The sequence below is a fragment of the Nematostella vectensis genome, chromosome 3 (genome assembly GCF_932526225.1).
Source record: "Nematostella vectensis chromosome 3, jaNemVect1.1, whole genome shotgun sequence".
Taxonomy (NCBI): domain Eukaryota; kingdom Metazoa; phylum Cnidaria; class Anthozoa; order Actiniaria; family Edwardsiidae; genus Nematostella; species Nematostella vectensis.
The window spans coordinates 17,057,899-17,083,064 of NC_064036.1; the positions used below are offsets into that span (position 1 = coordinate 17,057,899).

Consider the following 25,166-nt stretch of genomic DNA (forward strand, 5'->3'; position numbering starts at 1 on the left):
CCCTTTGGACTGCCATAAAACAGTGCTTTCTTATTGAAAAATAGCAAGGGTTTATGTCTTTTAATCATTAAAATATGTGGGGTATGCCCCCTCAGCAACCCCTCCCCCCCCCCCATAAAAAAGTAACATTGCGTAAAGTTCCAAACAAGCACTGTAACAAAAGTTTATAATTCTGGCCTGTTCTTTGATTCAAAGCATAGAGTATCATACTATCATTTATAACTTAATCCAAAACGTTTTTGATGTATGTATACAATTTACAATATTTGTCATGTGTTTATAGAGGTTAAAAATTCATGTAAATTATCTACATATTTGCTCGTGATGCTGTGACTACTAGTTCCACTTGTGTAATGTCTGATTGTTGATGAGTCGTTTTTGGCTCATAGCACTACTTTCAAATTGATGAATTCTTGATTTTAAATAATAATGTTTATTGACTTCATTTCTTCTTCTTTTCCATCTTAGCCTTTTTCTTCTCCTCCTTTGCCTTTTCTCTGTCCTTGTTTGACTTTATAATCTTGTAGATGAAGAAAACTGCAGAGGTAAGCAAGCAAGAGATGAGCTTGGATAAGATACAGTGTGACAATCCACGTTCACCTTTGCTATTTACTAAAGCATTAACATAAGAACTAAAGTTAACCTTGCATTCTTTAAGAAAATGTTCCATGAAATAAATAATATGACAAGCAAGAAGGTTTACTTAGGGACGGACAATTTTTTGCTAGATTTTGACAGTTTTGCTGCACAAATTTTTTTCCTTAAGGATGTGGCAATTTTTTCTAACAGTGTTTGCTTGCTCAATTTTTCTAAGGGCCTGAGCCTTAAAAGATTTTATTATTTTATTGAATTAGACTATTGACTTATGATAGTTTGGGTTTAGAGATATATTTTATTTATATATAATTTTTAATACATGAGTGTAGGCATTCATAGGTCAGAGCTCAATACACGGTTGGAAAGCCAAGTATGTTTGATGGTTCATGTTAAAAACCAAAAAGGGGTCATTAACCTACAGCTGTTTTAATCTATTTCACAAGCATGGGCTATCCGTTTAGCAAGAACAAGCTTTCCATTACTTGAGATGAGCTTTCCCTTTAGCAAGAATAAGCTTTCCATACGTGAGCATAAGCTTTCTGTTTAGCAAGAACAAGCTTTCCATTATGTGAGCAAGAGCTTTTCGTTTCATAAGAGCAAGCTTTCTATTACATGAGTACAAGCTTTTCGTTTCGTAAGAGCAAGCTTTCCGTTACTTGAGTATGAGCCTTCCATTTAGGAGGAACAAGCTTTCCGTTATGCATGTGACAGCTTTCCGTTTAACAAAAACAAGCTTTTAGTTACGGTATATGAGTGTGAGCTTTCCATTTAGCGTACATTGTCACATGTCAATATGGTGAAAAATATGCAAACTACACCTTCCTCCCTAGAAGCCTGTTTTTTGATTGCCTGCTCACCATTGGACTTTTTTATTTCTATTTAAATGGTTTAATAGTCAAAGCTTTGTCTATGTGTGACAACTCTTGTAGGCAATCTTGAACAATTCTTAGATTTTAGCAATAGTTCTTTTGATCTTACAGACTAAGAACCAAATGCTTTCCCTAGACTGATGCCTTATGCACTAGTCATTTGAAACCCCCAACCCCATGGTCCCGGGGAAGTGTGGTGTTAACAAGGAGGTTTAGAGCACTTTTGAACGAGAATCTGTCCCGAGGGGGTGGGGAAATTGACTGTTTTTCAACTATAAGAATTGTCCCCCAATCGTACTTTGCAAAAGTAATGTCAGTTTCTGGTTAATCAATTCTATGTATCAGCAGCATGTGGCAAGCTGCACGGCGAAATGTGCGTAAACGAATATGAATGATAACTAACACCAGATGAAGATGATTAATATTTTTCATTTTTTAGTAACTGTTATCCATAGTTATTAGTACAAATGTACTCTCTGAGGTGTACTGGATTTGAAAGATAAAGGCTTATTTCAGGTGACTTGTTGTTTTAAATGTCAGGTACTTGCCTATAGTTTGCACCCCGAGGGGTAGGGGCATTTGACTGTAGTTTTGTCCTGAGGGGGTAGGGGCTTTCCTCTGTTTTGTACAGGGTCAAAGTTTAATCTCCCACCCTTCCCCAGGACCATGGAGGTGGGGGTTTCAATTGGCTAGTGCATTAGTTCCTCGTTGTGTTTATTTTGCATTTATGATTGCCTCACGGCCTGTTCAGGCTGGTTTAGGGGTCAATGAGTTAAGCAAAAATATTTGTAGATACATGAACTATAGCTTTGCAAAACCCTTATTGAACAAACTGCAGGCAAACAATATCCCAGTCTCGCTTTTAAATACATCAAGCCTAACAGCTCTTGTGCGTGAAAAGTTAAAGCTATGTAACTTATGTCTACTTGTCCTTGTTGGCGAAGTGCTTGAATTAATATACTGTACAACTGAGTGTGTTTATTGTATTTAGTTTGCATTAGCAAACTATATATTTACCAATCTAATTCAATATCTTACTTAAGATACAAAATAACAACGTTAACAATGTTTATAGAAATGGAAATTGCAAACGAAATGTGTTTTATAAACTTGTGTGAGATACACTTTTTATTTATTTTATTTTAAAAACATGACATAAAAATAACTGCACTAATGAAGATTCAAAACCCAACAAATTAAAGTCAATAGTTTAAAAAATTGAGATGAAAGTCTTAAAAAAATTCCTAAATCGGTCGAATGTTTACATCTATTCAACATACAAAACCAATCAATTAAAAGCAGCTACTTACTTATAAGAATTGCTAAAATAACACCAGGTATAAGTAGAAGCTGTACATCCATCTTGTATTTCTCGGGAGACTTGGGATTATTAAGTTCCACCATTTTCGCGAGGTTAATTTGCCCCGAGATGGCCAAGTCAAACGTGGAAGCCCTCTGCTCGATTGCTTCTGATCTTTTGTTCTCCGATTAGGTCCCATGAATACGCGGATATGCAAACCACAGGAAAACCACTTTTTTCGCGCTACTGATGAGAAAGTCATTCTGTCCTCTCTTCCAGTCAATCTATGACATTTTTTATGGCCCAGGTGGAACTTATTGCAATAGAATTTCTCTCAGCGGGTTGACACAACCTAGTTAAGATACTATAAGTCCCGAACATCCTGGAATATTAAAGAATGTGATTTTTCCATTTCGGAGCAAAACCACAGGGTACCCGCGTCGTTAAAACGGAAAAATTGAAATACACGTCTCAATTAGTACATTTAAAAGAACACTGCATGCTAGATATGATTTGGTCTTCAGTTATGAGTTGTCTGATGATAAGAAGAAGTTTTGCGCGGTTATTTGAGAAAATACATAAGAAGTGCCGAAAAACACCGCTTGGTACGTCGGCGCAAAAACTACCAGCGGTGTACCCCAGTGGTGGGTATTTTGCCATGGTGACCTCCACCCACCCTTCCCATTGTTTTCTGTGCGCTGTTTCATCAACTTTTTGACAACGTGATACGGTTTTCAGAGTTGTAAAATGGTCAATTGTTCTGTTTTAAACTGCCAAAACGACACGAGATCGTGTAAAAAGAATATCAGCACCGTTTTCCTAAAGCCATCGCCGAGAGGCAAAAATGGCTTGAATTGATCGGGAAAAGCTATATCCCAGACGATCAAATAACGGAGAGTGACCGCGTCTGCTCCGACCATTTCAACGCCGAAAGTTATGAAAGGGATATCAAAGCAAAAAATTTGTACCTTCCTAGCAAACGAAGACTAAAAAAAGAAAGCGATTCCTTCTCTTTTTCTCTCGTTACCAACGAAACGGCGCTGCTTGAATCCTAACCGAAGAGGAAACATTGAGGTAAAATTTCATCACGACGACCATTGCTGGTGAGACGCTGGCTAGACGTTGGCCCAGCAATGCTGTTAATGTTTTAAAGCCCCGTGCAAACTGCGCCAGCACCTGCCATCATTGCTGGCGATTTTCGCTTGATTGACTATAGGACAAAGGAAATGTCAAAATGGTAAAAGGACTTTCTGACATCTCCTTTGTCTTGTGAGTACCCTGCGGTTTTGCTCCGAAATGAAAAATCACATATTTAAGGATGTTTTACCAAAAAGATTTTTGGAGACTTTGTATCACTTGTTTAAAATCCGCTGAGAGAAATTCTATTGCAATTAGTTCCACCTGAAACCACCGATTAACTGGATGTTTTATTCGTAGCTAAGCCCTGTTGCGCATGGCCTGGTAACTAGCAAATTCAACAGATATACCATAACGTCTTCCTTTCGAGGGACAACAAACACTAAACACAATTGTAGACTAAACAGCAACTATAACTATAAGTCAGTTTCAAATAACAAAGTTTATGACTGGCATTTAAAAGTCACTACGTAGTAAACTATGACTGAGCATTGATCAGCCTTTGTGGAGGCTTCACAACTCGTCCTGATCGCGTGACTACTGGTTCTGTAAGTACAGGTGCCGTGGCGTCTAATGGACCTGGACCACTTGGTTCTGGTGCTAGACTGCAGGTAGACATTCCTGAAGACTTTGTTGCTTTATGGCTTGGCCTTGGAGCAGAATGGTCTTGTGCAGCTAGGTCAGGTTGAGCGTCTCGCAAATGTACCCGATTTCTGCGATACGTCCTGCCATTGACTTGTACAACGTAACTGCGTGGCGTTGTTGCCATGGAAACCGCTGTCCCTGCCTTCCAATTGCTATGAGCCTGTTGTGGATGAACCTTCACCCTTATTTGTTGACCAACAACAAGACTAGGCAGTGACTTCGCTGTGCGATCATGATAGTGTTTGGCCTGCTTGCGGTTTTGGATGATCTGTTCTGTCACCGCTGCCTGTACTTCGGGCTTGTACAGGGCCTGGTTGCTAGGCAACATAGACCTGGTTGGCGGGACATAAGTCGTTGTGCTCGTGAGCTGGATGTTCCTGGAGTTGGTGAGTTTCTCCATCCATTCCAATAGTGACTTCCACAGGTCTGAGCCGTCTTTCTTGGCCTTGATGATGACTTTCTTCATAATCTTCACCGCCGACTCCACCTTCCCGTTAGACTTGTGGTGATGAGGACTTACAGTTACGTGATATATTTCCCATGCCTTGGTGAACTCTTGGAATTCCTGTGAGCTGTAGTTGGTTCCATTGTCTGATATAAGGACTGCTGGTGTCCCGTGGGTTGCAAATATCGGTTTTATCTGCTGGATGAGAGTTTTAGATGACATGTCTGGGAGCTGAACTAGTTCTATGTAGTCAGAGTACAGATCTACTAGGACCAAGTAGTGTTCGTCTTGCATTTCAATGCAATCACTGGCAACTGCTTGCCATGGTAGCTGAGGAATGGGATGTTTCATCATTGGCTCTTTCTGCTGGCTGGTTGCATTTTTTGACAGGTGGAGCATCGCTGTACTGCTTCTGTAATGTCAGCTGACATGCCTGGCCAATACATGATGTCTCTAGCTGTATTTGTATTGTACTGGATACCTAGGTGTGACGCATTTGCTCGTGTTGTCATCTCGGTTCTCATTGTTGAAGGAATGACGATCCTGATTTCCTTGAAGGCTAGTCCGTCCTGAGTTGATAGTTCATCTTTGTATGGCCAGTATTCACAAATACAAATGGGTACTTCAGCTTTGTTGTCTGGCCAACCTTGCTTGGTGACTGTCATCAAGGTTTGGAGTGAGGGATCTTTGGCTGTCTCTCGTCTGATGTTTTCAAGTCGTTCGTCAGTCACAAACGGCGACTCCTGCATGTCAATATCTTCTATTTCTTCTCGTATCTTCTCTTCTTCACTTATCTGGAATATCTGATAGGCTGTTGTGTCTGGACGTGCATGGTCGAGCGGTAGTGATGCGTGGGATAGGGTATCACTGAGATACATCGCGGGCCCAGGCTTGTACTCTACAGCAAGTGAGAATTTCTGTAGACGCAGTCGCATTCGCTACAGACGCTTGGGGCAGGTAAGGATGGGCTTCTTGAAGATCGTGACTAGGGGCTTGTGATCTGTAAGAACTCTGACATTCTCTTTGCCTAGAATGTAATGTTCAAAACGTTCAGTTGCATACATGATTGCTAAGCACTCGTTCTTTATTTGAGCATAGTTGCGCTCAGTCTGATTGAGAGCTTTAGAGGCATAGGCAATGGGGTGTCCCTCTTGTGTAATTACTGCCCCCAAGCCTACGTTGGAGCTGTCACTTTCAATGGTTACCTCTTTGTTGACGTCATAATAGTGTAGTAACGGTGCTTTGGTGATCATCATCTTGATCTTCTCGAAGGTTTCCTGGTGCTGTGGCAGCCAGTTAAACACTGCGTCCTTGTAAGTCAGACGTCGGAGAGGTTCTGCAACCGTGCTTAGCTGAGGAAGGAATTTGGACAAGTAAGTGACACCACCAATGAGGCGCTGGACGCCTGCAATATCAACAGGCTGCGGCATCTCACAGATATCTTTCACTTTTTCTGGATCAGCAGAGATTCCGTCTGCGCTGAGGACATGTAGGTCACCCTGTCCAACTTGAATTTGAGCTTCTTTGGGTTGAGCTTCAGTTTGTGCTCTTTGCATCTATCCAGTAGGTTTTTGAAAGCTGCATCATGACATGCCATTGCTTCTTCATCTGTTTCACCAGTTCCATAGATGATGATGTCATCATAGACTGCTGCGATGTTTGGAAGGCCTTCAATACATTCATTGATTCTGCGCTGGAACTCTTCTGGGGCGGACTTGATCCCGAATGGCATTGGCAGCCACCTGTAACGGCCATAAGGTGTCCATAATGTTTTGAGGTAGCTTGATGGCTCATCCAAGACAACTTGCAGAAATCCATCTTTTGCATCGAATACTGAGAATACCTTGGCGTTGGTCAGTTTGGGTGACACTTCGTCAATAGTTGGAGTTGGATAATGGTTTCTGATTATGGCCTGGTTCAACTCCGATGGGTCTAGGCATACTCGTAGCTTGTTTGGTTGTCGGACTACCACCATGCTGCCTATTCATGGCGTTGGAGTAGTTACTTTAGCGATTACTCCCATTTCTTCAAGATCCTCAATCTTCGTCTTCAATTCATCCTGTACTGGGATAGGGACATGCCTGGGATTGTTCTGCTTGGGTTTCACAGTTGGATCTGTTTCTATGTGGTATGTACCCGGCAGCCTTCAAAGTCCACTGAAGACATCCTTGTAGTCATGTAAGACATGCAGGTTTGTCAGGGGTTCTTTTGGACCTGGCTCGATTTGGTGGACACATTCTTCATTGAATTCAAGAAGCTTAAATGCTTCGCAGACTCTGCCTGAGAGTAATGACGTTGGTGCCTCTTTGATTATCTGGAAGTGAACCTTTCTTGTGATCCCATTTGCTGTGCAGTGAAGCTTGACTTGCCCCATGGGTTTGATGGTTGACTGATTGTAGGTTCGCAGCTCAGTTTGGGACTGCTCGGGTTGCTTCTTGGTCAGCTTATTGTAGTCGTTAAGGGATAGTGTGCTGCATGTTGCTCCGGTATCAAGCTGAAATTTGATTGACTGCCTGGCCGTCTTATCTCCTGTCACAGCTAACACTTGTGCAAAATACTGCCTTTTCTTCTGGTTTGACTGAATGATATACAGGCTGTCATTGCTGGAGAATTAATCATCATCGTCACTGCATGAGCTCTCTTCTAGTTGGTGTACGTCTTGTTTACTTCTTGTCTGCTTGTTTGGCTTATGTTGAGGCCTTATGATCTTGACGAGTGGACATGCAAACTCTAGCGAAGTGATTCTTCTTGCTGCATTTATTGCAGACCTGCCCGAATGCTTTGCATTTTTCAGCGGCATGGCTGTCACCACAGTACTTGCAGTCTGTGATCTGCCTCGGCTTTGATTTGGACTTGTTTTGCTTCGTATAGTGGACGGTCTTAGTTGGCTCCATTTTGTGAAGCTGTCTAACTGCCAATTTACTTGTGCAACAAATGTTTATTGCTTTGTCTAGGCCTAGTTCTTTTTCTCTTAGAAGGCGTTATCGGGTGTCACTGCTGTTAACCCCAAATACAATCCAGTCCCTTAACATTTCATTCTCAAGAGTAGTGTACTTGCATGTGGCAATGCGATCTCTGAGTCTGTTCAAGAAACGGTCAAAGCTTTCACTTCGCTCTTGGACGGTGCAAAAGTACAAGTACCTCTCATATATAATGTTCCTCTTGGACTGGAATTCCTCACCTAATTTCTCCTAATTTCACCTAATAGGTGTGGGGGACTTTCGTTCATCATCGGTGAGGGGCAAATTCTTATAAATTCTGTAGCAATCTTTGCCCATGACTGTCAAGAAAGTCGCTACCACGATTGCATCCGATTTCTTGTTTACTTCCGTCGCGATAATATAGTCTTCCCAGCTGTCGTTGAATATTTCCCAGTTGGTGGTCATATCTCCCTGCATTTCGAGGGGTTGGGGCGTTGGAAGCGACTTTACCATGTTGAGAAGATCCAATGCGATCTGTAAAATCCAAGATGGCGGCTATATGTAGTCGGCGAAATGATTGCCAAACTCACTATACAGATGCAAAAAAATGCCCGTTGCATATGAATTGAACACTTATCTCAGCATTCTTGCCCTCTTGGCTTGCTGGGAGGCCTTTTTGGTGTGCAAAATCCCGCTTCTTACACCATGTTTTATTCGTGTTTCGTTGACTACAAGCAAAGCCCTGCTGCGCATGGCCTGGTAACTAGCAAATTCAACAGGTATACCATAACACTGGACTATTCGGGGACCCAGGGCGACGCGGAGACCGGAAGAGAAAGTACGCGCGAAGACAAAAGAAAGAGGGGCAAAAGAAGTCTTTTCCCCCTAATTTTTTTCTCGCGCGCTTCCTGCTGTGTCCCCGATCTTTGCGACGCCCTGGGTCTCAAGGATACTGGGCAAGTATTTTTTTACGCGCAGAAGCAGGCAAGCCTTCAAATACGCACAGAGCTTGATAGAGAGGAAAAAATTACTTTACTTGAACACCTTTACTGAGAAAAAGTTCAATAAAAAACCAAGCTCACTCCTCTTTCAGGCAACTTTTCTTGGTGTTTGGGATGGGAGGGGGCTCCAGCAGGAGTTTCTTATTTAATAAATTGTTTAATTTAACAGTACGCCAGCTCACTTAATATTTTAGCATTAGCATTGGTCTTTTTGCTGTGTACAATTAGATATTATACCATATCACTTGGTCGAGCTTAGCAGTCGAGTCACAATGGCACTCGGCCGGCACATACTGGTATTCACAGCCCCGAGAAACCATTCTTTCCCTAGAATTATATACGTATGGGGTGGCCCTACTAACCCCATCTGTCACACGCGTTACTATTTTATGCTCAAAACAGCTAGGTCCATTACAGGAGCAATACGCCTTGTCCCAGATGTAATGACAATCGTTGTTTGTCATACACCCCTTGTTTCTTATCACACACTGGAAGCTAGGGTTTTGAGGAATACTTTGTGGGGCATATCTCATTTTTTGAACAACGTAATAACCGATTTTAGTAGTTTCACACCCGAAATTTTTCAAAGCCTTAAAGTAAGTCTCCAAAAGTTTAGCCTTTGGGTAATGTTCGGTGCCGTAAAATCTAATTTTTAAGAGATCCCAAATAGGTTTGTATTTGAACTCTAAAGCGCTGATATTGTCGTCATTAATGGTACTTAAGAAATCATATGCGTTTTCATCGTTTACCCCGGTCAATAGGTCTGCCCGTTGTTCTACTCTGCCTCCTCTCACAACTGTGGTGGTGGACATGAACTCAAGCCGATCACCATCTGACTTATCAATACGCCTACAAGGGGCTAGTTTACCGCTTGACTCCTTTTTTAGAGATGAACATGCCTTAATATGAAAATCATACTGTCTCAGCCGAGCGGAAGACTTGGCGAAGGCGTATTGTTGGATTTGCTTTCCGTACAGCACCGATTTTATCACGTGTGTGCCAGTACGGCCAAGAAAGTAACCAAATCCAAACCATGACAAGGGCAAAGAGGGGTCTTTGATTTTAGCTGGAAGCCGGAAAAATTCCTCTAATATATCCTCGCTAAAGGGAAAGTTGTTAAGGCAGTCACCACATATACCTATGGAGTGACTATAAGCGTAAAGCTTGAGAGAATATCCCGATATGTCCTTGTTTCCTGCGGAAAGTCCCTTCGTGACCTTGTCGTATGAGGTTTTGAATGCGAGGTCTGTTCTGAGCTCATCTTCTAGATCGGCAGAATCGGCAAAATTGGCATAGAATTCCTTGGTGGAACGGTGGTAAGTACTCTGTTCACCTGACTCGGCCCTGGAGTATCTCGTGATGCAGTGTGGAGGGATATTTTGTGCAATGGTGTATCCCTGAGGCCTAAGGTCAGATGAGAGGACATCGTTTTCGGAGAAGTAAAAGCCATCACCGAGAGGTGAGACATCAGATGAGCAAGTGAAGTCTAACTGAGTCAACAGCAGGATGATCAGATACCTCATCTATAAGCACAATTAAGTCATGTTATCATCATTATGTTATCATCGTCATATCATATTTATCATCATCCTAACCATAGCAATCACCGCTCCATCTAAGCATAATGATTTTTAAATCATTATCAAAATAAAGATTATGATTATATAATCTGATGATAATGAGGATAGATGATAATAATTATCATTATGATGACCTCTATGATAATGACAAAATTAACGCAAGAATAACATCTGCATCGTGGATAGTTTATTAACAATAACGCCTATATATGAAAAGTTATAAACAAAATACCGAATCAATTTAAAAGCTGGTGTCGAGCTTATCTCCAGTGGCGGCATACGTCGTTCCTATTTTATTTTTCAGGAGTCAATACTTTTTGCACGAAATAATTAATTGCCAGTGACTGTAAAGATTTCATCATTGTCTCAGAACAGGTTCGGCTGAATTAGGCACATGTTCGGTTCGACGTCTAAGATTGAATTGACAATAGAGGATTGAAAACATCATAAAAATACTATATAAAAGAAGCAAAAAAAAAAAGTAAAAAATAGAGCCAATGGAAAAGCTCCCAAAAACGCATGGAAGAAAATTATGAAAGCAAACGAAGAGATAAAATCTGTTATTCAATAACGTATGAGAGTATAGGTGTTGGGTCTTCTCGTTCAGACACCTACAAGTATTTTACAAAGAATAAAGTCAAAAGAATCCCTACCTTGGAACACTCTTGGACCGATTACGCGTCGAATTTGAAATCGCATGCTGGTAATTCGATTTCTAATAAATAATCCACGACGTCTCGTTTTCTTAGTCAAGCAAGAAAGCGGGTACCTATTCTAATATTATATATTATTCATATAAATACATTTTTTGACACTCCACGTGATTTTTATTTATAAGTATTGTTATTCTTTTGGTTGAACATAAGCTCTAACCCCCCCACCCCCCCTCCACCCCCCTTAGAAAAATACATGGAATACCACGAAACTGTAGTAACATTTTTAGCTGCTCACGATTCATATAAATACATTTTTTGACACTCCACCTGTGGTTCTTAACGTGATTTTTATTTATAAGTATTGTTATTCTTTTGGTTGAACATAAGCTCTAACCCCCCCATCCCATCCCCCTCCACCCCCCTTAGAAAAATACATGGAATACCACGAAACTGTAGCAACATTTTTAGCTCCTCACGATGTAGGAGGGTGATCACACATTCCTAGAGATGTCCCAAAGTTTCAAAACCCCACATAAGATAAGATTTAAAGTCACTTAAGAAAAGAGAAGGGGCTAGAAATAAATTTCAATTGATGTAAAGCACACAAAGTTTCTTAGTCAAGTATAAGACTAGTGCCTCGTACCGTGCCGAAAAATAAGACATTTACTTGAGATTTATTCAATTTACTTGAGATGTGTACAGTCCATCGTCCCCGTTTTGGCTTTTGCTTAATTTTTTTTTCTGCAAAAGTTTCTCTTTAAAGAGTAATAATAGAAATAGAAAATAATAGCAATGAAACCTCGAGAAGCCAGTTTCTAAAAAGAGGAAGACACTTGTTCTTTAGAGAACAGAATTGTCCCTGGTTTATAGAGGATCTTGTCTCCTGAGGGGAGTCTCTCGCTTTGTTCCCTCTCTGCTAGATTGCTTTCCACTGGGTTTTAGCTATGGTTTTGCGTGTTCTCTCAATCTTGTTGTTACCTCATTTTGATAGATTCTTGGTACCAGTCACATGTCAAATGATCGGCCCCTAGGGAGGTATTATCTTTATACGCCTATATAAAACGGAGAATAAATAACAAAGCGGCATAGTGTCGCATTTGGAGCCTAGATGACTCAGCCGGCAGAGCGACACTCTGTAGTGCCTCTCGCCAATGTGTTCCGGGCTCAATTCATGATTCCGACGTCGAGGTTGCTAGTTATAACGTTGGCTTTTTTTTTCGAGTTTTCTGCTTTCCACTTCTCTAAAACAATAATTTCAATCCTGCAGCATAGTGCGTCTATATTTGACTCTGCCTGACCACCATGTTCCGACCACAATGTTCTATTAACAAAACCTGACTAACGTGTTCTATCAACAAGACCTGACCACCATGACCTTACCACCATGTTCTATTAACAAAACCTGACTGACGTGTTCTATCAACAAGACCTGACCACCATGTTCTATCAACAAGACATGACCACCATGACCTGACCAACATAACCCGACCACATTAACAAGGAAATACGTGCGAAAAACGACTATCGTCCATCATCGAATAAAACTAACAAGACGGACGCGGTGCGTGTCGTAAACTCGACAAAGCCTCTCCATAACCACTCTCGCTAAGCTTAATTCTCAAGTATGGAAAAAGCGTGGGGTCCCAGAAGAAGAAAGGGCGGCAAACGGCAAAGTTTGAGAATCGATCCGTATTGCTAACAACTTTGGCGTATTTACTTCCGCTCTAATGACACTCTAAACGGAAAACAAACTGTAGTGATTATAGTGCTCTGATTATATCCAAATCCAGTCTCGCGTTTAATAAGCAACTCAAACAATACATTTCATCTTCATTCACTAAAAAGGAGTTAATCATGTCTCTCAGCTAACTAAAATAATGTTTTCTCACTCCCTGAATACAAATTTCCGGACGTGGGCTATTAAAAGATAAATAGTCCGAATCGTTTACACTTTCCTTTGTCAGGCAATTAGATAGAACTTACAAACAAGCAAACAAGAAGGAACTATCGGAATATGGTATTTTAGACCAAAGATTAAAGCAATTCTTCGATTTGCAAGGCAAAGATAAAAAATCAATGTTTCCTTCTTATTAAATAGTTACAATTGTGGGATGCTTCCTTGGGGCACTGCCAAAAGATGAGACATCTTGACAACAACTTGGCCAGAGAGTAAAGCAAATAATAAAATAATCAGTGCGAATCCATTATAAAATTATAAAAGGGTTTAAAACAACTGCCTAAAGATGAGTCGTCTTGACAGTCCGTTGCCAAAAGATGCAACATCTTGACAACGCGAGGTCTTATTCCCTAAAAAAACTGTAGGAAAATTATTGAACCCCCCCCCCCCCCCCCAAGTGACACCAACGCGTTAATTTTTGGTCTTAACCAGTACTGTTCTCTGGTGCATTCAGAGGCGACCTTGCTAAGAGTACTGTTCTTACGTCCGAAAGAATAAACATCGCTTTCGGTTGACGGAGACCGTATACCTTTCACAATCTCGGGCGCAATGTTCGGGTGCCCCAAGTGGTACTCAATGTCCATGTGAATGTATCACTTAATCTGGTATTCGTACCAAGGCGTCGGGGCTTAACTGTGGCTGTGTGGCGTGATAAAATGTGTGGTAATAGACGTTAGTGCGTGGGTTAAAGTGTGTAAGTGTTGCTATTTTATATGGTGTATTGCATTGGGGGATGTAGGGGTAAGAGTTGTGGCTATTAAGGGGGGTTAGAAAAAGGCTTGCAGTGAAATGTTGGGGAGATCAGTGTATTTGACCTTCGGAGGAAGGTGATAATTACCTGTTGATAACTTTTTGTGGAGTGTAATGTGAGCTTGTAGAAAATTAAGTGGAATTACAAGGTCGGTGATAATAATAATATCCGAAAGCGTGCAGTTAGGATATGAAAGAAAGGAATGGATGGCGAATAGGTGATAGATAATGGTTATGTAAGTATAGGACAGTTGGCTCCTTGAGTATGGAGTGTTATGTGTCACGTAGTGAGAGTGTGTGTGAGGATGTGCGCTCTAAGATAGTGATTGATAAGCGATGAGCTTGTGTGCGATGGCCTATATAGAGCGAAAATAATACGCGGAGGTACAGGCAGCAGAAACGGCAGGAATACGAACAATCGAGTGAAGTGAATGGCATGTACCTGGCGGCCTGATAAAAGTAGATACACCAACATAAAGAAACAAAACAATAATGTGAAAGATTTCATAAGAGCTCTTAGGAATAAATGATCTGCTTGTCATCGTCAGGGAGCAAGATCGACGGCTAGTCAGACGCGGTAAGGGAGGTAAAAACTGTAAAAACTAGTCAGACGCGGTAAGGGAGGTAAAAACTGATGGGTGCCGAGGATAGGAGTCACGCGGACTAGGACGGAATAGAAAAAGGCTGAAGGGGAAACAGGAGATATAACCGCGTCTGAGGTAAACAGCTTGCTCCTATACACCAGCGTGTGGTTGCACATGTTATGTGTTTGTGTGTGAGGCTTACCTTACGTCGGATTTTCGCTTTACTAAGGTCCGCATGTCCATAGCTTGAGCTTGTGATAACACGGTACGACTAACGTGATAATGGCATGCAACGGATGTGATCAGATTACTTCTATCGACATGACCTAACCACCATGTTTCATCAACATGACCTGACCACCATGTTCTATCAACATGACCTGACATGACCACCATGTTCTATCAACAAGACCTGACCACCATGTTCTATCAACAAGACTTGACCACCATGTTCTATCAACATGACCTGACTACCATGTTCTATCAACATGACCCGACCACCATGTTCTATCAACAAGACCTGACCACCATGTTTCACGCCGGGCACAAAGTGTCCTAAAATCGGCAATGTTCGCCTGTACTTTTGATCAGCGGATGCACGCGTGAGTCTGGCGGGGTTTTCAAAATGGCGGCTCGCTACAGTCGTGAAGAAGTGCTCGCTCTTGTCCTTGATGACAGTGATCCTGAATATAACGAGGATTATGACAACCCTACGACAACGAAGACTGGCAAAAACTCTCGGCGGTTTTGCTTGTCCATTTTTTTTTATTTCCAAGGACAAGAAGGAAGAAGTTCTGCACTTTTTTTTCGATCCGTTTATTTAAGGTGTTTTGCGTTACTTTGTCAGGCTTTACATCAGAAGAATTGATTGGAATTTTGCAAACACCAGCTAAAAGGAATGAAGACCGGGCATATGGTGTCCCTTTTTGTCTCCGAAAACAAGGAGCTGAGACTAGCGTACAATACACGCCGATCGCAGGTTGTTCTTTCTTTTTATTATGGAGAATGGAACACTTGTGGAATTCCACAACACAAAAACTGACATTCTCGTTTTTACTGTTTTCTAACCTCTTTCCAATGAACAATTCTATTCAAGGAACACCTCTATTCAAATGACACCTCTATTCAAGGGACACCTCTATTAAAAGGACACCTCTATTCAAGGGACACCTCCATACAAGGAACACCTCTATTCAAATGACACCTCTATTCAAGGGACACCTCTATTCAAGGGAAACCTTTATTCAAAGGAAACCTCTATTCAAGGGACACCTCTATTCAAGGGACACCTCTATTCAAGGGACACCTCTATTCAAAGGAAACCTCTATTCAAGGGACACCTCTATTCAAGGAACACCTCTATACAAGGAACACCTCTATTCAAGGGACACCTCTATTCAAGAGACACCTCTATTCAAAGTAAACCTCTATGCAATTGACACCTCTATTCAAAGAATACATCTATTCAATGGCATATCTCTCCTTAACTCAAGGAATACTTTTGTTTTATGGACATCTTTATTCAATGAACATCTCTATTCAAGTTACACCTCTATTCGAAGGGCACCTCTATCTAGGCAGACAATGCATTATTTTTAGTAAGATGAGATTCCTGACGAAAAATAGACATTGAATTCAGTGCTTTTCTGCAGTCTCTGTTGTCGTATGGTTGTCATGATCCTCATTATATTCAGGATCACTGTCTATACAAGGGACCCTCTATTCAAGGGACACCTTTATGAAATTGACACCTCTATTCAAAGAATACCTCTATTCAACGGCATTATCTCTCCTTAACTCAAGATAGAACCTCTATGATATTCAAAGAACACTTTTGTTTTATGGACAACTTTATTCAATGGACATCTCTATTCAAGGGACACTTCTATTCAAAGGGCACCTCTATTTTATGGACATTCTATTCTAGTGACACCTCTACCAACAAGAGACACCTCTATTCAAGGGACAACTCTAGTGAGGGACTCCTACTTTAAGTATATCTATATTAATAGAAAATATCTGGCAGGAGTATGAAATTGCAAGATTTATTTCAGAAATAGAGGTTACAAAATATGTAACAATTCAATAAATATTGTAAATATATATATTTATAAATTTATATGATAATCTTATATTATTTATTATCTTATGAATAAAGTATTTATTAAATGGTCTCTATTACCATAAAAGGCACGAGCACTTCTAAAATTGAAGTAAGATTATATAAATATATCAAATAAATTTTTACTTTTTTGCTAAATCCTTAATTGCTTTAAGCAATGAATGTCAAAAAACTGTTGTGTAACAGAATAAATATTGGCAAGAATTAATAGTTATGGATATATCAAAATATATATAAATATATCAGCATTACAGTATTATGCCTCAGAATTCAAATATTACATAACTATTATTTTCAGATAGTATAGATCACTTTGTACAGTATATACAAAAAAATATGTGTGAACATTTGCAACATTTTGTTGCATAGGATTTTGAAAACCTCAATAAAGAATAATTTACCAGTATATTAAAGTATTTTAATTTTAGTACCATAGACGAATGTTGTTTATTTCTTCCCTGATTCTAGTATATACATTACATATTTACTTAGGGATATACAATTCCAGTTTCCTTACATTTCTTATGAACCTGCATTAGGTAGCCACTTTATTTTATGCTGAAAGCAGATCAATCACACTTTTTATGTAAGAACACAATACAGTAAATGCTCTGCCAACATGCACTCTTGTGAGTGAACAGCTTTACTTCCAAACAACTTTTCTAAACCCAGATTTTGCATCATTGAAATACTGTGTTCAAGTTTATCATAGACCTCACTGCATCACAATAACAATGTTCTTATTCATAAAAAAAAGAGTTGCTGATGATTTGAAATAATATATTGATCAAATGTATTCCAAAAGTAACATACAAATATGTATTTTTTTTTATTTGCTGTAATTTGTAATTGTATAACATAAGAGATCTGCATTTAGCATTTGTAAAGATAATGGGATAAGTAGAAAGTATACCAACTCTGTCTTAGGCTGCCATAAGATAATTTACAAAAAAAGTTCAATAAAGATAATAGAAAATCAAACATTTTATTTTTAAAAAAAATATTTCATCACCTATCAAAGTCTATCATTCATAAAAAAAAGCATTTAACCATTGGATGCTTACAAATAGATTCTTTTTTTTTTCTATCAAATTAGCCTCTTACATCTTTTTACTCACCTTTTTAAGGAGACAATCCACCTCAGAGTACATCAAACATGCTATTTTTTACAGGATTACATACCTTTATTATTTGACTCTTAGAGCCATGGCAATCAGCCACCAAGAAATGTTTGGATGCAACATTTATATCTTGTACACAAAGTGTGTGTACATCAAACATGTCCTGGATGTATGTCAAGGCAAGATAAAAAACAACAGAGAAATAATGGAAACATGTAAACGTTAGTAGCGTAATTCTAAGTGACAGCACTTTGGGTGTAGTCAACAGTAATTCTCACCCCTAAGATATTTTAAAGCTTGCACACCACTATAGCATCACTATAGCAGGTAGCCTGACCCCTCCCTCAGTGAAGCATGTCGGATTCTTCCTCCTCATAGACACTGCATTTCCATTTAAAAACCCCTTCTGACTGCCTCCTTCCTGACTGTTACCTTCCATACGACTGTCTGAATCTACCTACCTATTTTTAACTGCTATGCAGAGTAAGGTTATTGATTACATTTAAATATAGCCTGATAATATAATAACCTAATTACTGCTATCTATTTTCTATTGAGGATATCACTAATCTGAAGAGAATATCCATGTAGCCATCAAATATGAAACAAACAAACAAAGATAATAATTAGACCAACATGAAACTACAAGTCATCTGTTTGGAAGAACTCAGAATTTAGAATCCAATTAAGTACTAAGTCTTACTTAACTATTTTGATTTGACTAAGTTTTCTGATGTAACTTAAATGATTATCATATTTGGTTTCACTTGAGTTTCGTTAAGAACAAGTTTATCCAAGAATACAATAAACTGAAGCGCTGTTGAAACTGAAAATACTTTCACAACAAAGAATAATTATTGTTTATGAGCTACCATAGCAACGCGCGCGCCGGGTTTTTTAGTTCTATTCCATGTGTTATTTCTTTGACGAAACGATCTTTCGATCTAAAAGAACCAACAATTTGACTATAATTTATAACTCAATAAATCACCCTCTCAAATAACACGATAGCGTAAAATAATGCGCAAGTCTGGCTAAAACAAATATGTCCTTTCCTTTCGATTCCTTTTCTATAAGCACTGCATTTCTACAAAATGAGTATTATATGTAAACACATTCTATTTGGTTCTTTATAAATACCTTTCTGCTAAGCCTTCTCAGCTTTTCTCGCTTCGCTTTCAAGTTTCTTCTCAGCGATGCTTTGCTAAAGGAAAGAAAACTCATTCTCCAGGTCCTGCAGTTCTCACGAAGAGTCCATCACATTCTGTCACTTTAATTTAGCCTCTCGCATTTACTCTCCGAGACTAAACCTCTTTGGCATATTTACAATTAAACTTGAAAATTAGAGTGAGGTTTCAAAAATAATCGCGCGAGAACAGAGGAGAAATCTACAAAACAAAAATCATAGCGAAGACATTCAGGGATTCAAGAATCGGACTACCCTGCTGATTTTCAATAAATTCTTTCGACGTAAAAATAAAATCGGGACTCAAAATAACTGCATTCAAGACATTTTGGGAAAAGTCGCGGAAAGACCGTATCCCTTTGAAGAATAGGCGCAGGAACTTTGTTCTTCCGTCTGTGCCTTACCGCCATCCGATCTTATTTTCCGAAGCTAGCGAAAATCCTACGAGCTTTAGAACATAGGGCCCGAGCAGATTCGTAAATTCGGCACCAGTCCTCTGAAAACGTGCCCCGTCCAAGATGGCGATTTGACACGGAAAACCCTGCCGCTTTTGGAGTGTTTTGTGCCCGGCGTGTTTTATCATCAAGACTTGACCACCATGACCTGACCACCATGTTCTATCAACATGACCTGACCACCATGTTCTATCAACATGACCTGACCACCATGTTCTATCAACATGACCTGACTACCATGTTCTATCAACAAGACTTGACCACCATGTTCTATCATCAAGACTTGACCACCATGACCTGACCAACATGTTCTATCAACATCTTTGCCGCAAATTGGGTCGAGTTTAAGAATAAAGGACAAGCAAATGGGGTAATGTGTTTTACAATGAGCATCCACGGGGATCCCAGGAGCCGCGAGTACGCGAAGGAAAAACATAATACGAGAAAGGGGCTTGGGTCTCCGAGGATGGACAATTTGTCGACCGATGTGTTAAATTGGAGCCGATTAGTAGCGAACATATCCCCTGCTTGTCATCAATCATAGATTCATCTACGAGCATATACTCGATTTATTTCAATCTGACCTATACAAGTCATGCTAAAGAACTTTTTACTCGTCACTATCGCTATCATTGCTCCCATCATTGTAGGACCACACTGTTGCCATCTTTGGTCTTGTTTCACAGTGGCATTCGGCTGGGATGTATCGATATCTGCAGCCAAGCGACACACCTCGCTCACCACGATTGTAGGCGTACGCTATCTTTTTATACAGCCCGTCGGTTCTCTCCTCCTCCTTGTTCTCGATACAAGTGGGCCCATTGCACGAGCATTCAGCCGGAACAGCTCGGTAGTGGCAGTCGCCATTGCTGTTGCATCCGGGCTCCATGAGCATGCACTGATACGTAGGTTTGCTGACCACGGATTGGGGCGCAAGCTCGAATCGCTGAATTTCCAGTCCATGCACCTTTTCCAACTCACAGCCGTAATTCAGGTAGCCTTTTACAAACTGTTCGAGATTTCTCACTTTTGCGTTATCGGGAGTACCGGCTAGGAACTTTAGTTTCAAGATATTCCAGATGGCTTCGAACTCGTAGGAAACGGGGACTGCGTGCTCTGTAGCTTCTGACATCAACTTGTCGATTGCCTTTTTATTAGGAGACGTTATCAGGGCTTGTCGACTCTCTTTACTGCCACCAATAGCTATAACTATCTGCTTAATGTCCAGCAAGCTTGTGTCAATCTCACTAGTCACTCTGCAATCTGGCCCATCTTTCATAAACTTACAAACAATGCTCTTAAAATCTTTCTGGGAGTAATTTTTTGATGCTTTAGCAAAAGCAAAAATGAGAAACTTTGCGCCATAAGAAACACTTTTAATAACATGCGTTCCGTACTTGGTAATGAAATTCTTGTAAGAATCCCAAGATTTTGCGTGTTTTGGCTTAGAAATTTTTGCAGGAAGATTTTTGAAATCATTTTCAATTCCTTCACTTAGACTAGCATCACGTAGACAAGAACGGGTAATAACCCGAGTTGAAGTTTTTTTAAAGAATTGTTCGATGGTACCCATCATTGATTCTCCATGCCGCAGAAGGAAAAGGCTTTGTTCTGTTGCTTTGAAAAAATAATCTCCAACGAGATCCGATTCGATGTTAAATCTTTCGGCTAATAGCCGGTAAAACGCAGTTTTTGACCTGATAAACAGGGGATTCATTTTCACGTCATTAATCATGTTTTTCCTAACGCATCCCTCGGGTAGTGCTTGAAATACTTCTTTGCCACCCAGATTTCCCCGGAATAGAGCAGTGTTAGGGACATTTACGGATTTGCCAAGAGGATCTTCCGCCGCAATAGAGAGAGCGACCAGGGGTAAAAGAAGTGCAAGGTGGCGTAACATCTACAAGGAAAGCAAGTATATCAATGTTATCCATTAATGGAGAGAGAAACCGGGGGTACAAGAGAGACAAACATGGCGTAACATCTGCAAGGAAAGCATGTATATCAATGTTATCTATTAATGGAGAGAGGAACCGGGGGTACAAGAGAGACAAACATGTCGTAACATCTACAAGGAAAGCAAGTATAACAAAGTTATCTATTAATGGAGAGAAATACCAGGGGTACAAGATAGACAACATGGCGTAACATCTAAATGGAAAGCAAGTATAACAATGTTATCTATTAATGGAGCGAGAAACCAGGGGTACAAGATAGACATGTGGCGTAACATCTACAAGAAAAGCAAGTATAACAAAGTTATCTATTAATGGAGAGAGAAAGCAGGGGTACAAGATAGACAACAAATGGCGTGACAAACAAGGAAAGCAAGTATAACAATTTTATCTATTTATGGTAAGAGAAACCAGGGGTACAACATAGCGTAACATCTACAAGGAAAGCAAGTATATACAAAGTCATCTATTAATGGAGAGAGATACCAGGGTGTTAAAAAACGTGCGACGTGGTAACATCTACAAGGAAACAAGCGATAAATCACCACAAAAATAAAATTAAATTTCCTAGAAGTGGAGTTTCTTTCATAAATGTTTGGGTGGGTGGGAGGATAATGAATGATAGTTTGAGAGAATCAAACTATTACTCCTCTCCTCTCAAGGTTTTGTTACCTTATCATTGCCCGTCAAGTTCTTTTTTTAATATTTCTAGGTTTATGAAACTATATTTATATGACTACCTGCAGGTTCATGAAAAATGCAGCTGTTTTTATCATGAGAATACCTGGCGCACCTGTGAGCCGTGAAATGAACCCTTATACCAGTAAAAAAATCACACAGCGCGCACACAGAACAATATTTAAAGTAATCCCTACCTATGCTCTCTGGTTTGCCTTAGACAAGCATTGCCTTTAAATGAACTATACATCAGTTATGTTACCTTATCGTTGCCCGTCGAGTTCTTCTTTTAATATTTCCAGGTTTATGAACCTAAATTTATATGACTACGTGCAGGTTCATGAAAAATGTAGCTGTTTTTTTATCAAGAGAATACTTGGCGCACCTGTGAGCCGTGAAATTAACCCTTATACCAGAAAAAAAAATCACACAGTGCGCACACAGAACAATCCTTAAAATATATCCATCAAGTTATCCCTAAAGGCTCACAGCGACAGTCTTAGTAAAACGCATTTTGTCCTGGCCACGACACGAACGAAACGAAGTGATATTCAGGTAAGACGGAATCACTTGATTTCTAGCGAAAGGTAGCATATTTATTCCTCCTCCGATATGTTTGTGGCAATTGCCGGTTGCATGATTTTTCCCTCGAGTTTCCTTTTTTTTTCAAAATATTTTTTGGAAATTTGTTGGCGACCCGTCAAATGTTAGATGGTCGGTCCCTAGATGTTAAATTTAAATCATTTAAAGGTAGTGAAAGGAAACATTGTAAAAATCAATCATTTTGTATCGTTAAGAGAAATTCATTTATTGTTTGCTTTTTGAAAAACAAAAGTAAAATAAAATCGTAATGTTGCCATCTTAAACAAATTTTAAAGGACCAGTCTGATGAGTTCATAAATCAACAAAGCAAACAGTAAGGGCACAAGTCGGCGTATATCGCTTCTCTTCCTTAATGTCCTTCTGCCAAATGGAAGGGGGGGAGTGGATGAATCGAGGGGGGGGGGCGTACAGCAACGAGTAATTTGCTATGGCTATTATTAATTGCAGCCTATGAGGTCACATATTCAGGCCTATTAACTCACAGTCACCAACGACTAATTGTTGAAACAAACAGCTACCGATAATATCGACAATACAACATAAACATATGGCGACAAGGATGGGGGCAACGGAGCAGCTGCAGAATACCCGTCCACAAAGAAATAACAATGAGACTTCACACCTCGATTTCTATAGAACGAGGCAGTAAATACAAGGAAAATGCAAATACGTGGACGGGTATTCTGCAGTTTAGCCGGAACAACATAAACATTTGGCGAAAAGGATGGAGACGACATAAAGATTCGGCGACAATGATGGAGGCGACATAGGCAACAATGATAGAACTTTCATCGATTCATTCCTTACTCTACCATTTCGTTTAAAACATTTTGCAGTAATGTTGAATGATTACTGAGAGGGGGAGGGATGGGGTATCAGCATGGCGTAACAGGGTTGTCTTGCAGAGGGACGTGCTTACACCTTTCGTGGGAGCAAGAGCAACGACAGTTTCTGGGAAACTTTAAGAAACTTCAAGCAGACGCGCCTCTGGCCTTGGTAATACGAAACGTATCCCCCCTGATTATAATCAATATTTTTTTATAAAAGGGCAAAAAGCATGAATGTTCCCTGACTTTGTACTTCATGAAAAGCTTGGCGATAACGGATCTCTTGTGCTCGTTAGTCAATGCGCCCTTGACGTGTATGTTCATTTACGTCGATATGCTCAACAGTGACTGGGCTTGCAAGGTCTACCATATGCCTTTATTTGGGCTTCCTTGCATTACCATAACTAACCTGACGGTCATTGCAATGGAAAGGTATCTTGCCATTTTTAGACCATTTTGGTGCCCATCTCAATCTTTTTCCAAGAAACTCGTGATCATGGCGTGGGTAGTCGGCGGATCCCTTGGTATTATCCTAACATTACCGATCAGAAATACCCATGTGGTGATTAACAGCGAAGTGAACACTTCAACCTGCCTTGCTGGCAATGAAAAGGTATGGGAAAAAGCAGTATTTAGCGTAGTCATGTTTCTGGTCTACTTTGTACCCAACCTAGTGATGCTTTACACAGCAGTCGCCATCATCATAAACCGTCGCAAGAGACAAGAGAGCAGTCAGAATAAATTTCAGTACATCGACACAGGCACAGGCATGGCGCTTCAGGGATTCAAAAATGTTTATGAACATAATCTTCGTCTTAGCTACCCCGTAACTCGGTATTCTTTGTACCGTGAAGAAACTGCTTAACATTACGATTCCTAACTACGAGTTTGATTATATCATACGCATAGGAATGGCGTTGTTTGCTTTCTTGAACAGTGCACTGAATCCAGTCGTTTATTTCTTATCGTCAAGAATAATTCGTATGGAAATGAAAAGAATGTTCAATAACGTTCTGGATGCATTGCAAGCGTAAAGTGTAGCGATGGCATAGGACGAACGGAGAGGAAACGGCATGAAAATCCAAAGAGCAAAAGCTTATAAATGGAAGCCTTCTTGAAGAACGAAATTTAAAATATATAAATATTAAAAAGAGAAATTCCAGTAATAAACCTTTTAGTAAAATACAGTAGTAGTGGTATATTTTATAAAGGAACAAACAACCTGTAGAAAACTCGTTATTATCAGTCAAGTACACAGCCACAGGGGTGACAAGAACCAACACACTAATAAAAATTATACATACAGTGTGATGTTACATGAAAACACACACAAAAAGTATTGCAACGTTCCCAGTAAAGCATAGACACAATCCCGACTAAGACTCCCACACGACTAAGAATCGACTAGCTACCTAAGTGCCGAGCCACCGAGTAAGAGCCGAGTGATAATAGAAATATTATCATGATTTAGTTGCATGACAAAATACCCGAACCTGTCAAATCCAACATTTCCGTCCAAGGTATGTGTCTCTAAAAAGAGATTCTCTCCTGTTTAAAGGGAATAACAGAATAACAAATCTAATTCGTTTGTTGCGTCTTTGGAGACGATGAAGCGAGTAGTGGCAATTAGGAAAAAAGTTAAAGAAATGGGTGTGATTGTCACAGTTTGACTCGGTGTGCGTGAGAGGCGCGGGCAGACGTGGTCGCTATTCCCTTTGATTGCTCTGCAAGCCATACTAGTAAGTGCAACCATTTCCCTTAATTCCACCCCCGCACC

At 40.0% G+C, this 25,166-nt stretch overlaps 3 protein-coding genes across 4 annotated transcripts; all 3 read right to left on the reverse strand.

Moving 5' to 3' along the window:
- Window positions 1–149: 149 nt before the first annotated feature.
- LOC5514261 (DELTA-alicitoxin-Pse2b) lies at window positions 150–15,231 on the reverse strand. Of its 2 annotated transcripts, XM_032383853.2 has the most exons (4): window positions 14,645–15,231; window positions 6,199–10,438; window positions 2,777–6,020; window positions 150–537 (listed from the first exon to the last, which is right to left on the reverse strand). In XM_032383853.2, exon 2 carries the CDS (start codon window positions 10,436–10,438, stop codon window positions 9,140–9,142), a length of 1,299 nt encoding a protein of 432 aa, XP_032239744.1. In that variant the 5' UTR covers window positions 14,645–15,231; the 3' UTR covers window positions 150–537; window positions 2,777–6,020; window positions 6,199–9,139. The 2 variants fall into 2 exon arrangements, with proteins under 2 accessions (XP_032239744.1, XP_032239742.1); XM_032383851.2 differs by having other exon boundaries at window positions 2,777–10,438.
- On the reverse strand, window positions 4,382–5,344 carry LOC116619239 (uncharacterized protein K02A2.6). Its single transcript, XM_032383792.1, has one exon. The coding sequence runs from the start codon at window positions 5,342–5,344 to the stop codon at window positions 4,382–4,384; it is 963 nt and encodes a 320-aa protein (XP_032239683.1).
- A 1,240-nt stretch (window positions 15,232–16,471) lies between the features above and the next one.
- LOC5514263 (DELTA-alicitoxin-Pse2b) lies at window positions 16,472–22,907 on the reverse strand. The gene has a single exon (XM_048724752.1). It carries the CDS (start codon window positions 21,224–21,226, stop codon window positions 19,937–19,939), a length of 1,290 nt encoding a protein of 429 aa, XP_048580709.1. The 5' UTR covers window positions 21,227–22,907; the 3' UTR covers window positions 16,472–19,936.
- Between the last annotated feature and the right edge of the window lie 2,259 nt (window positions 22,908–25,166).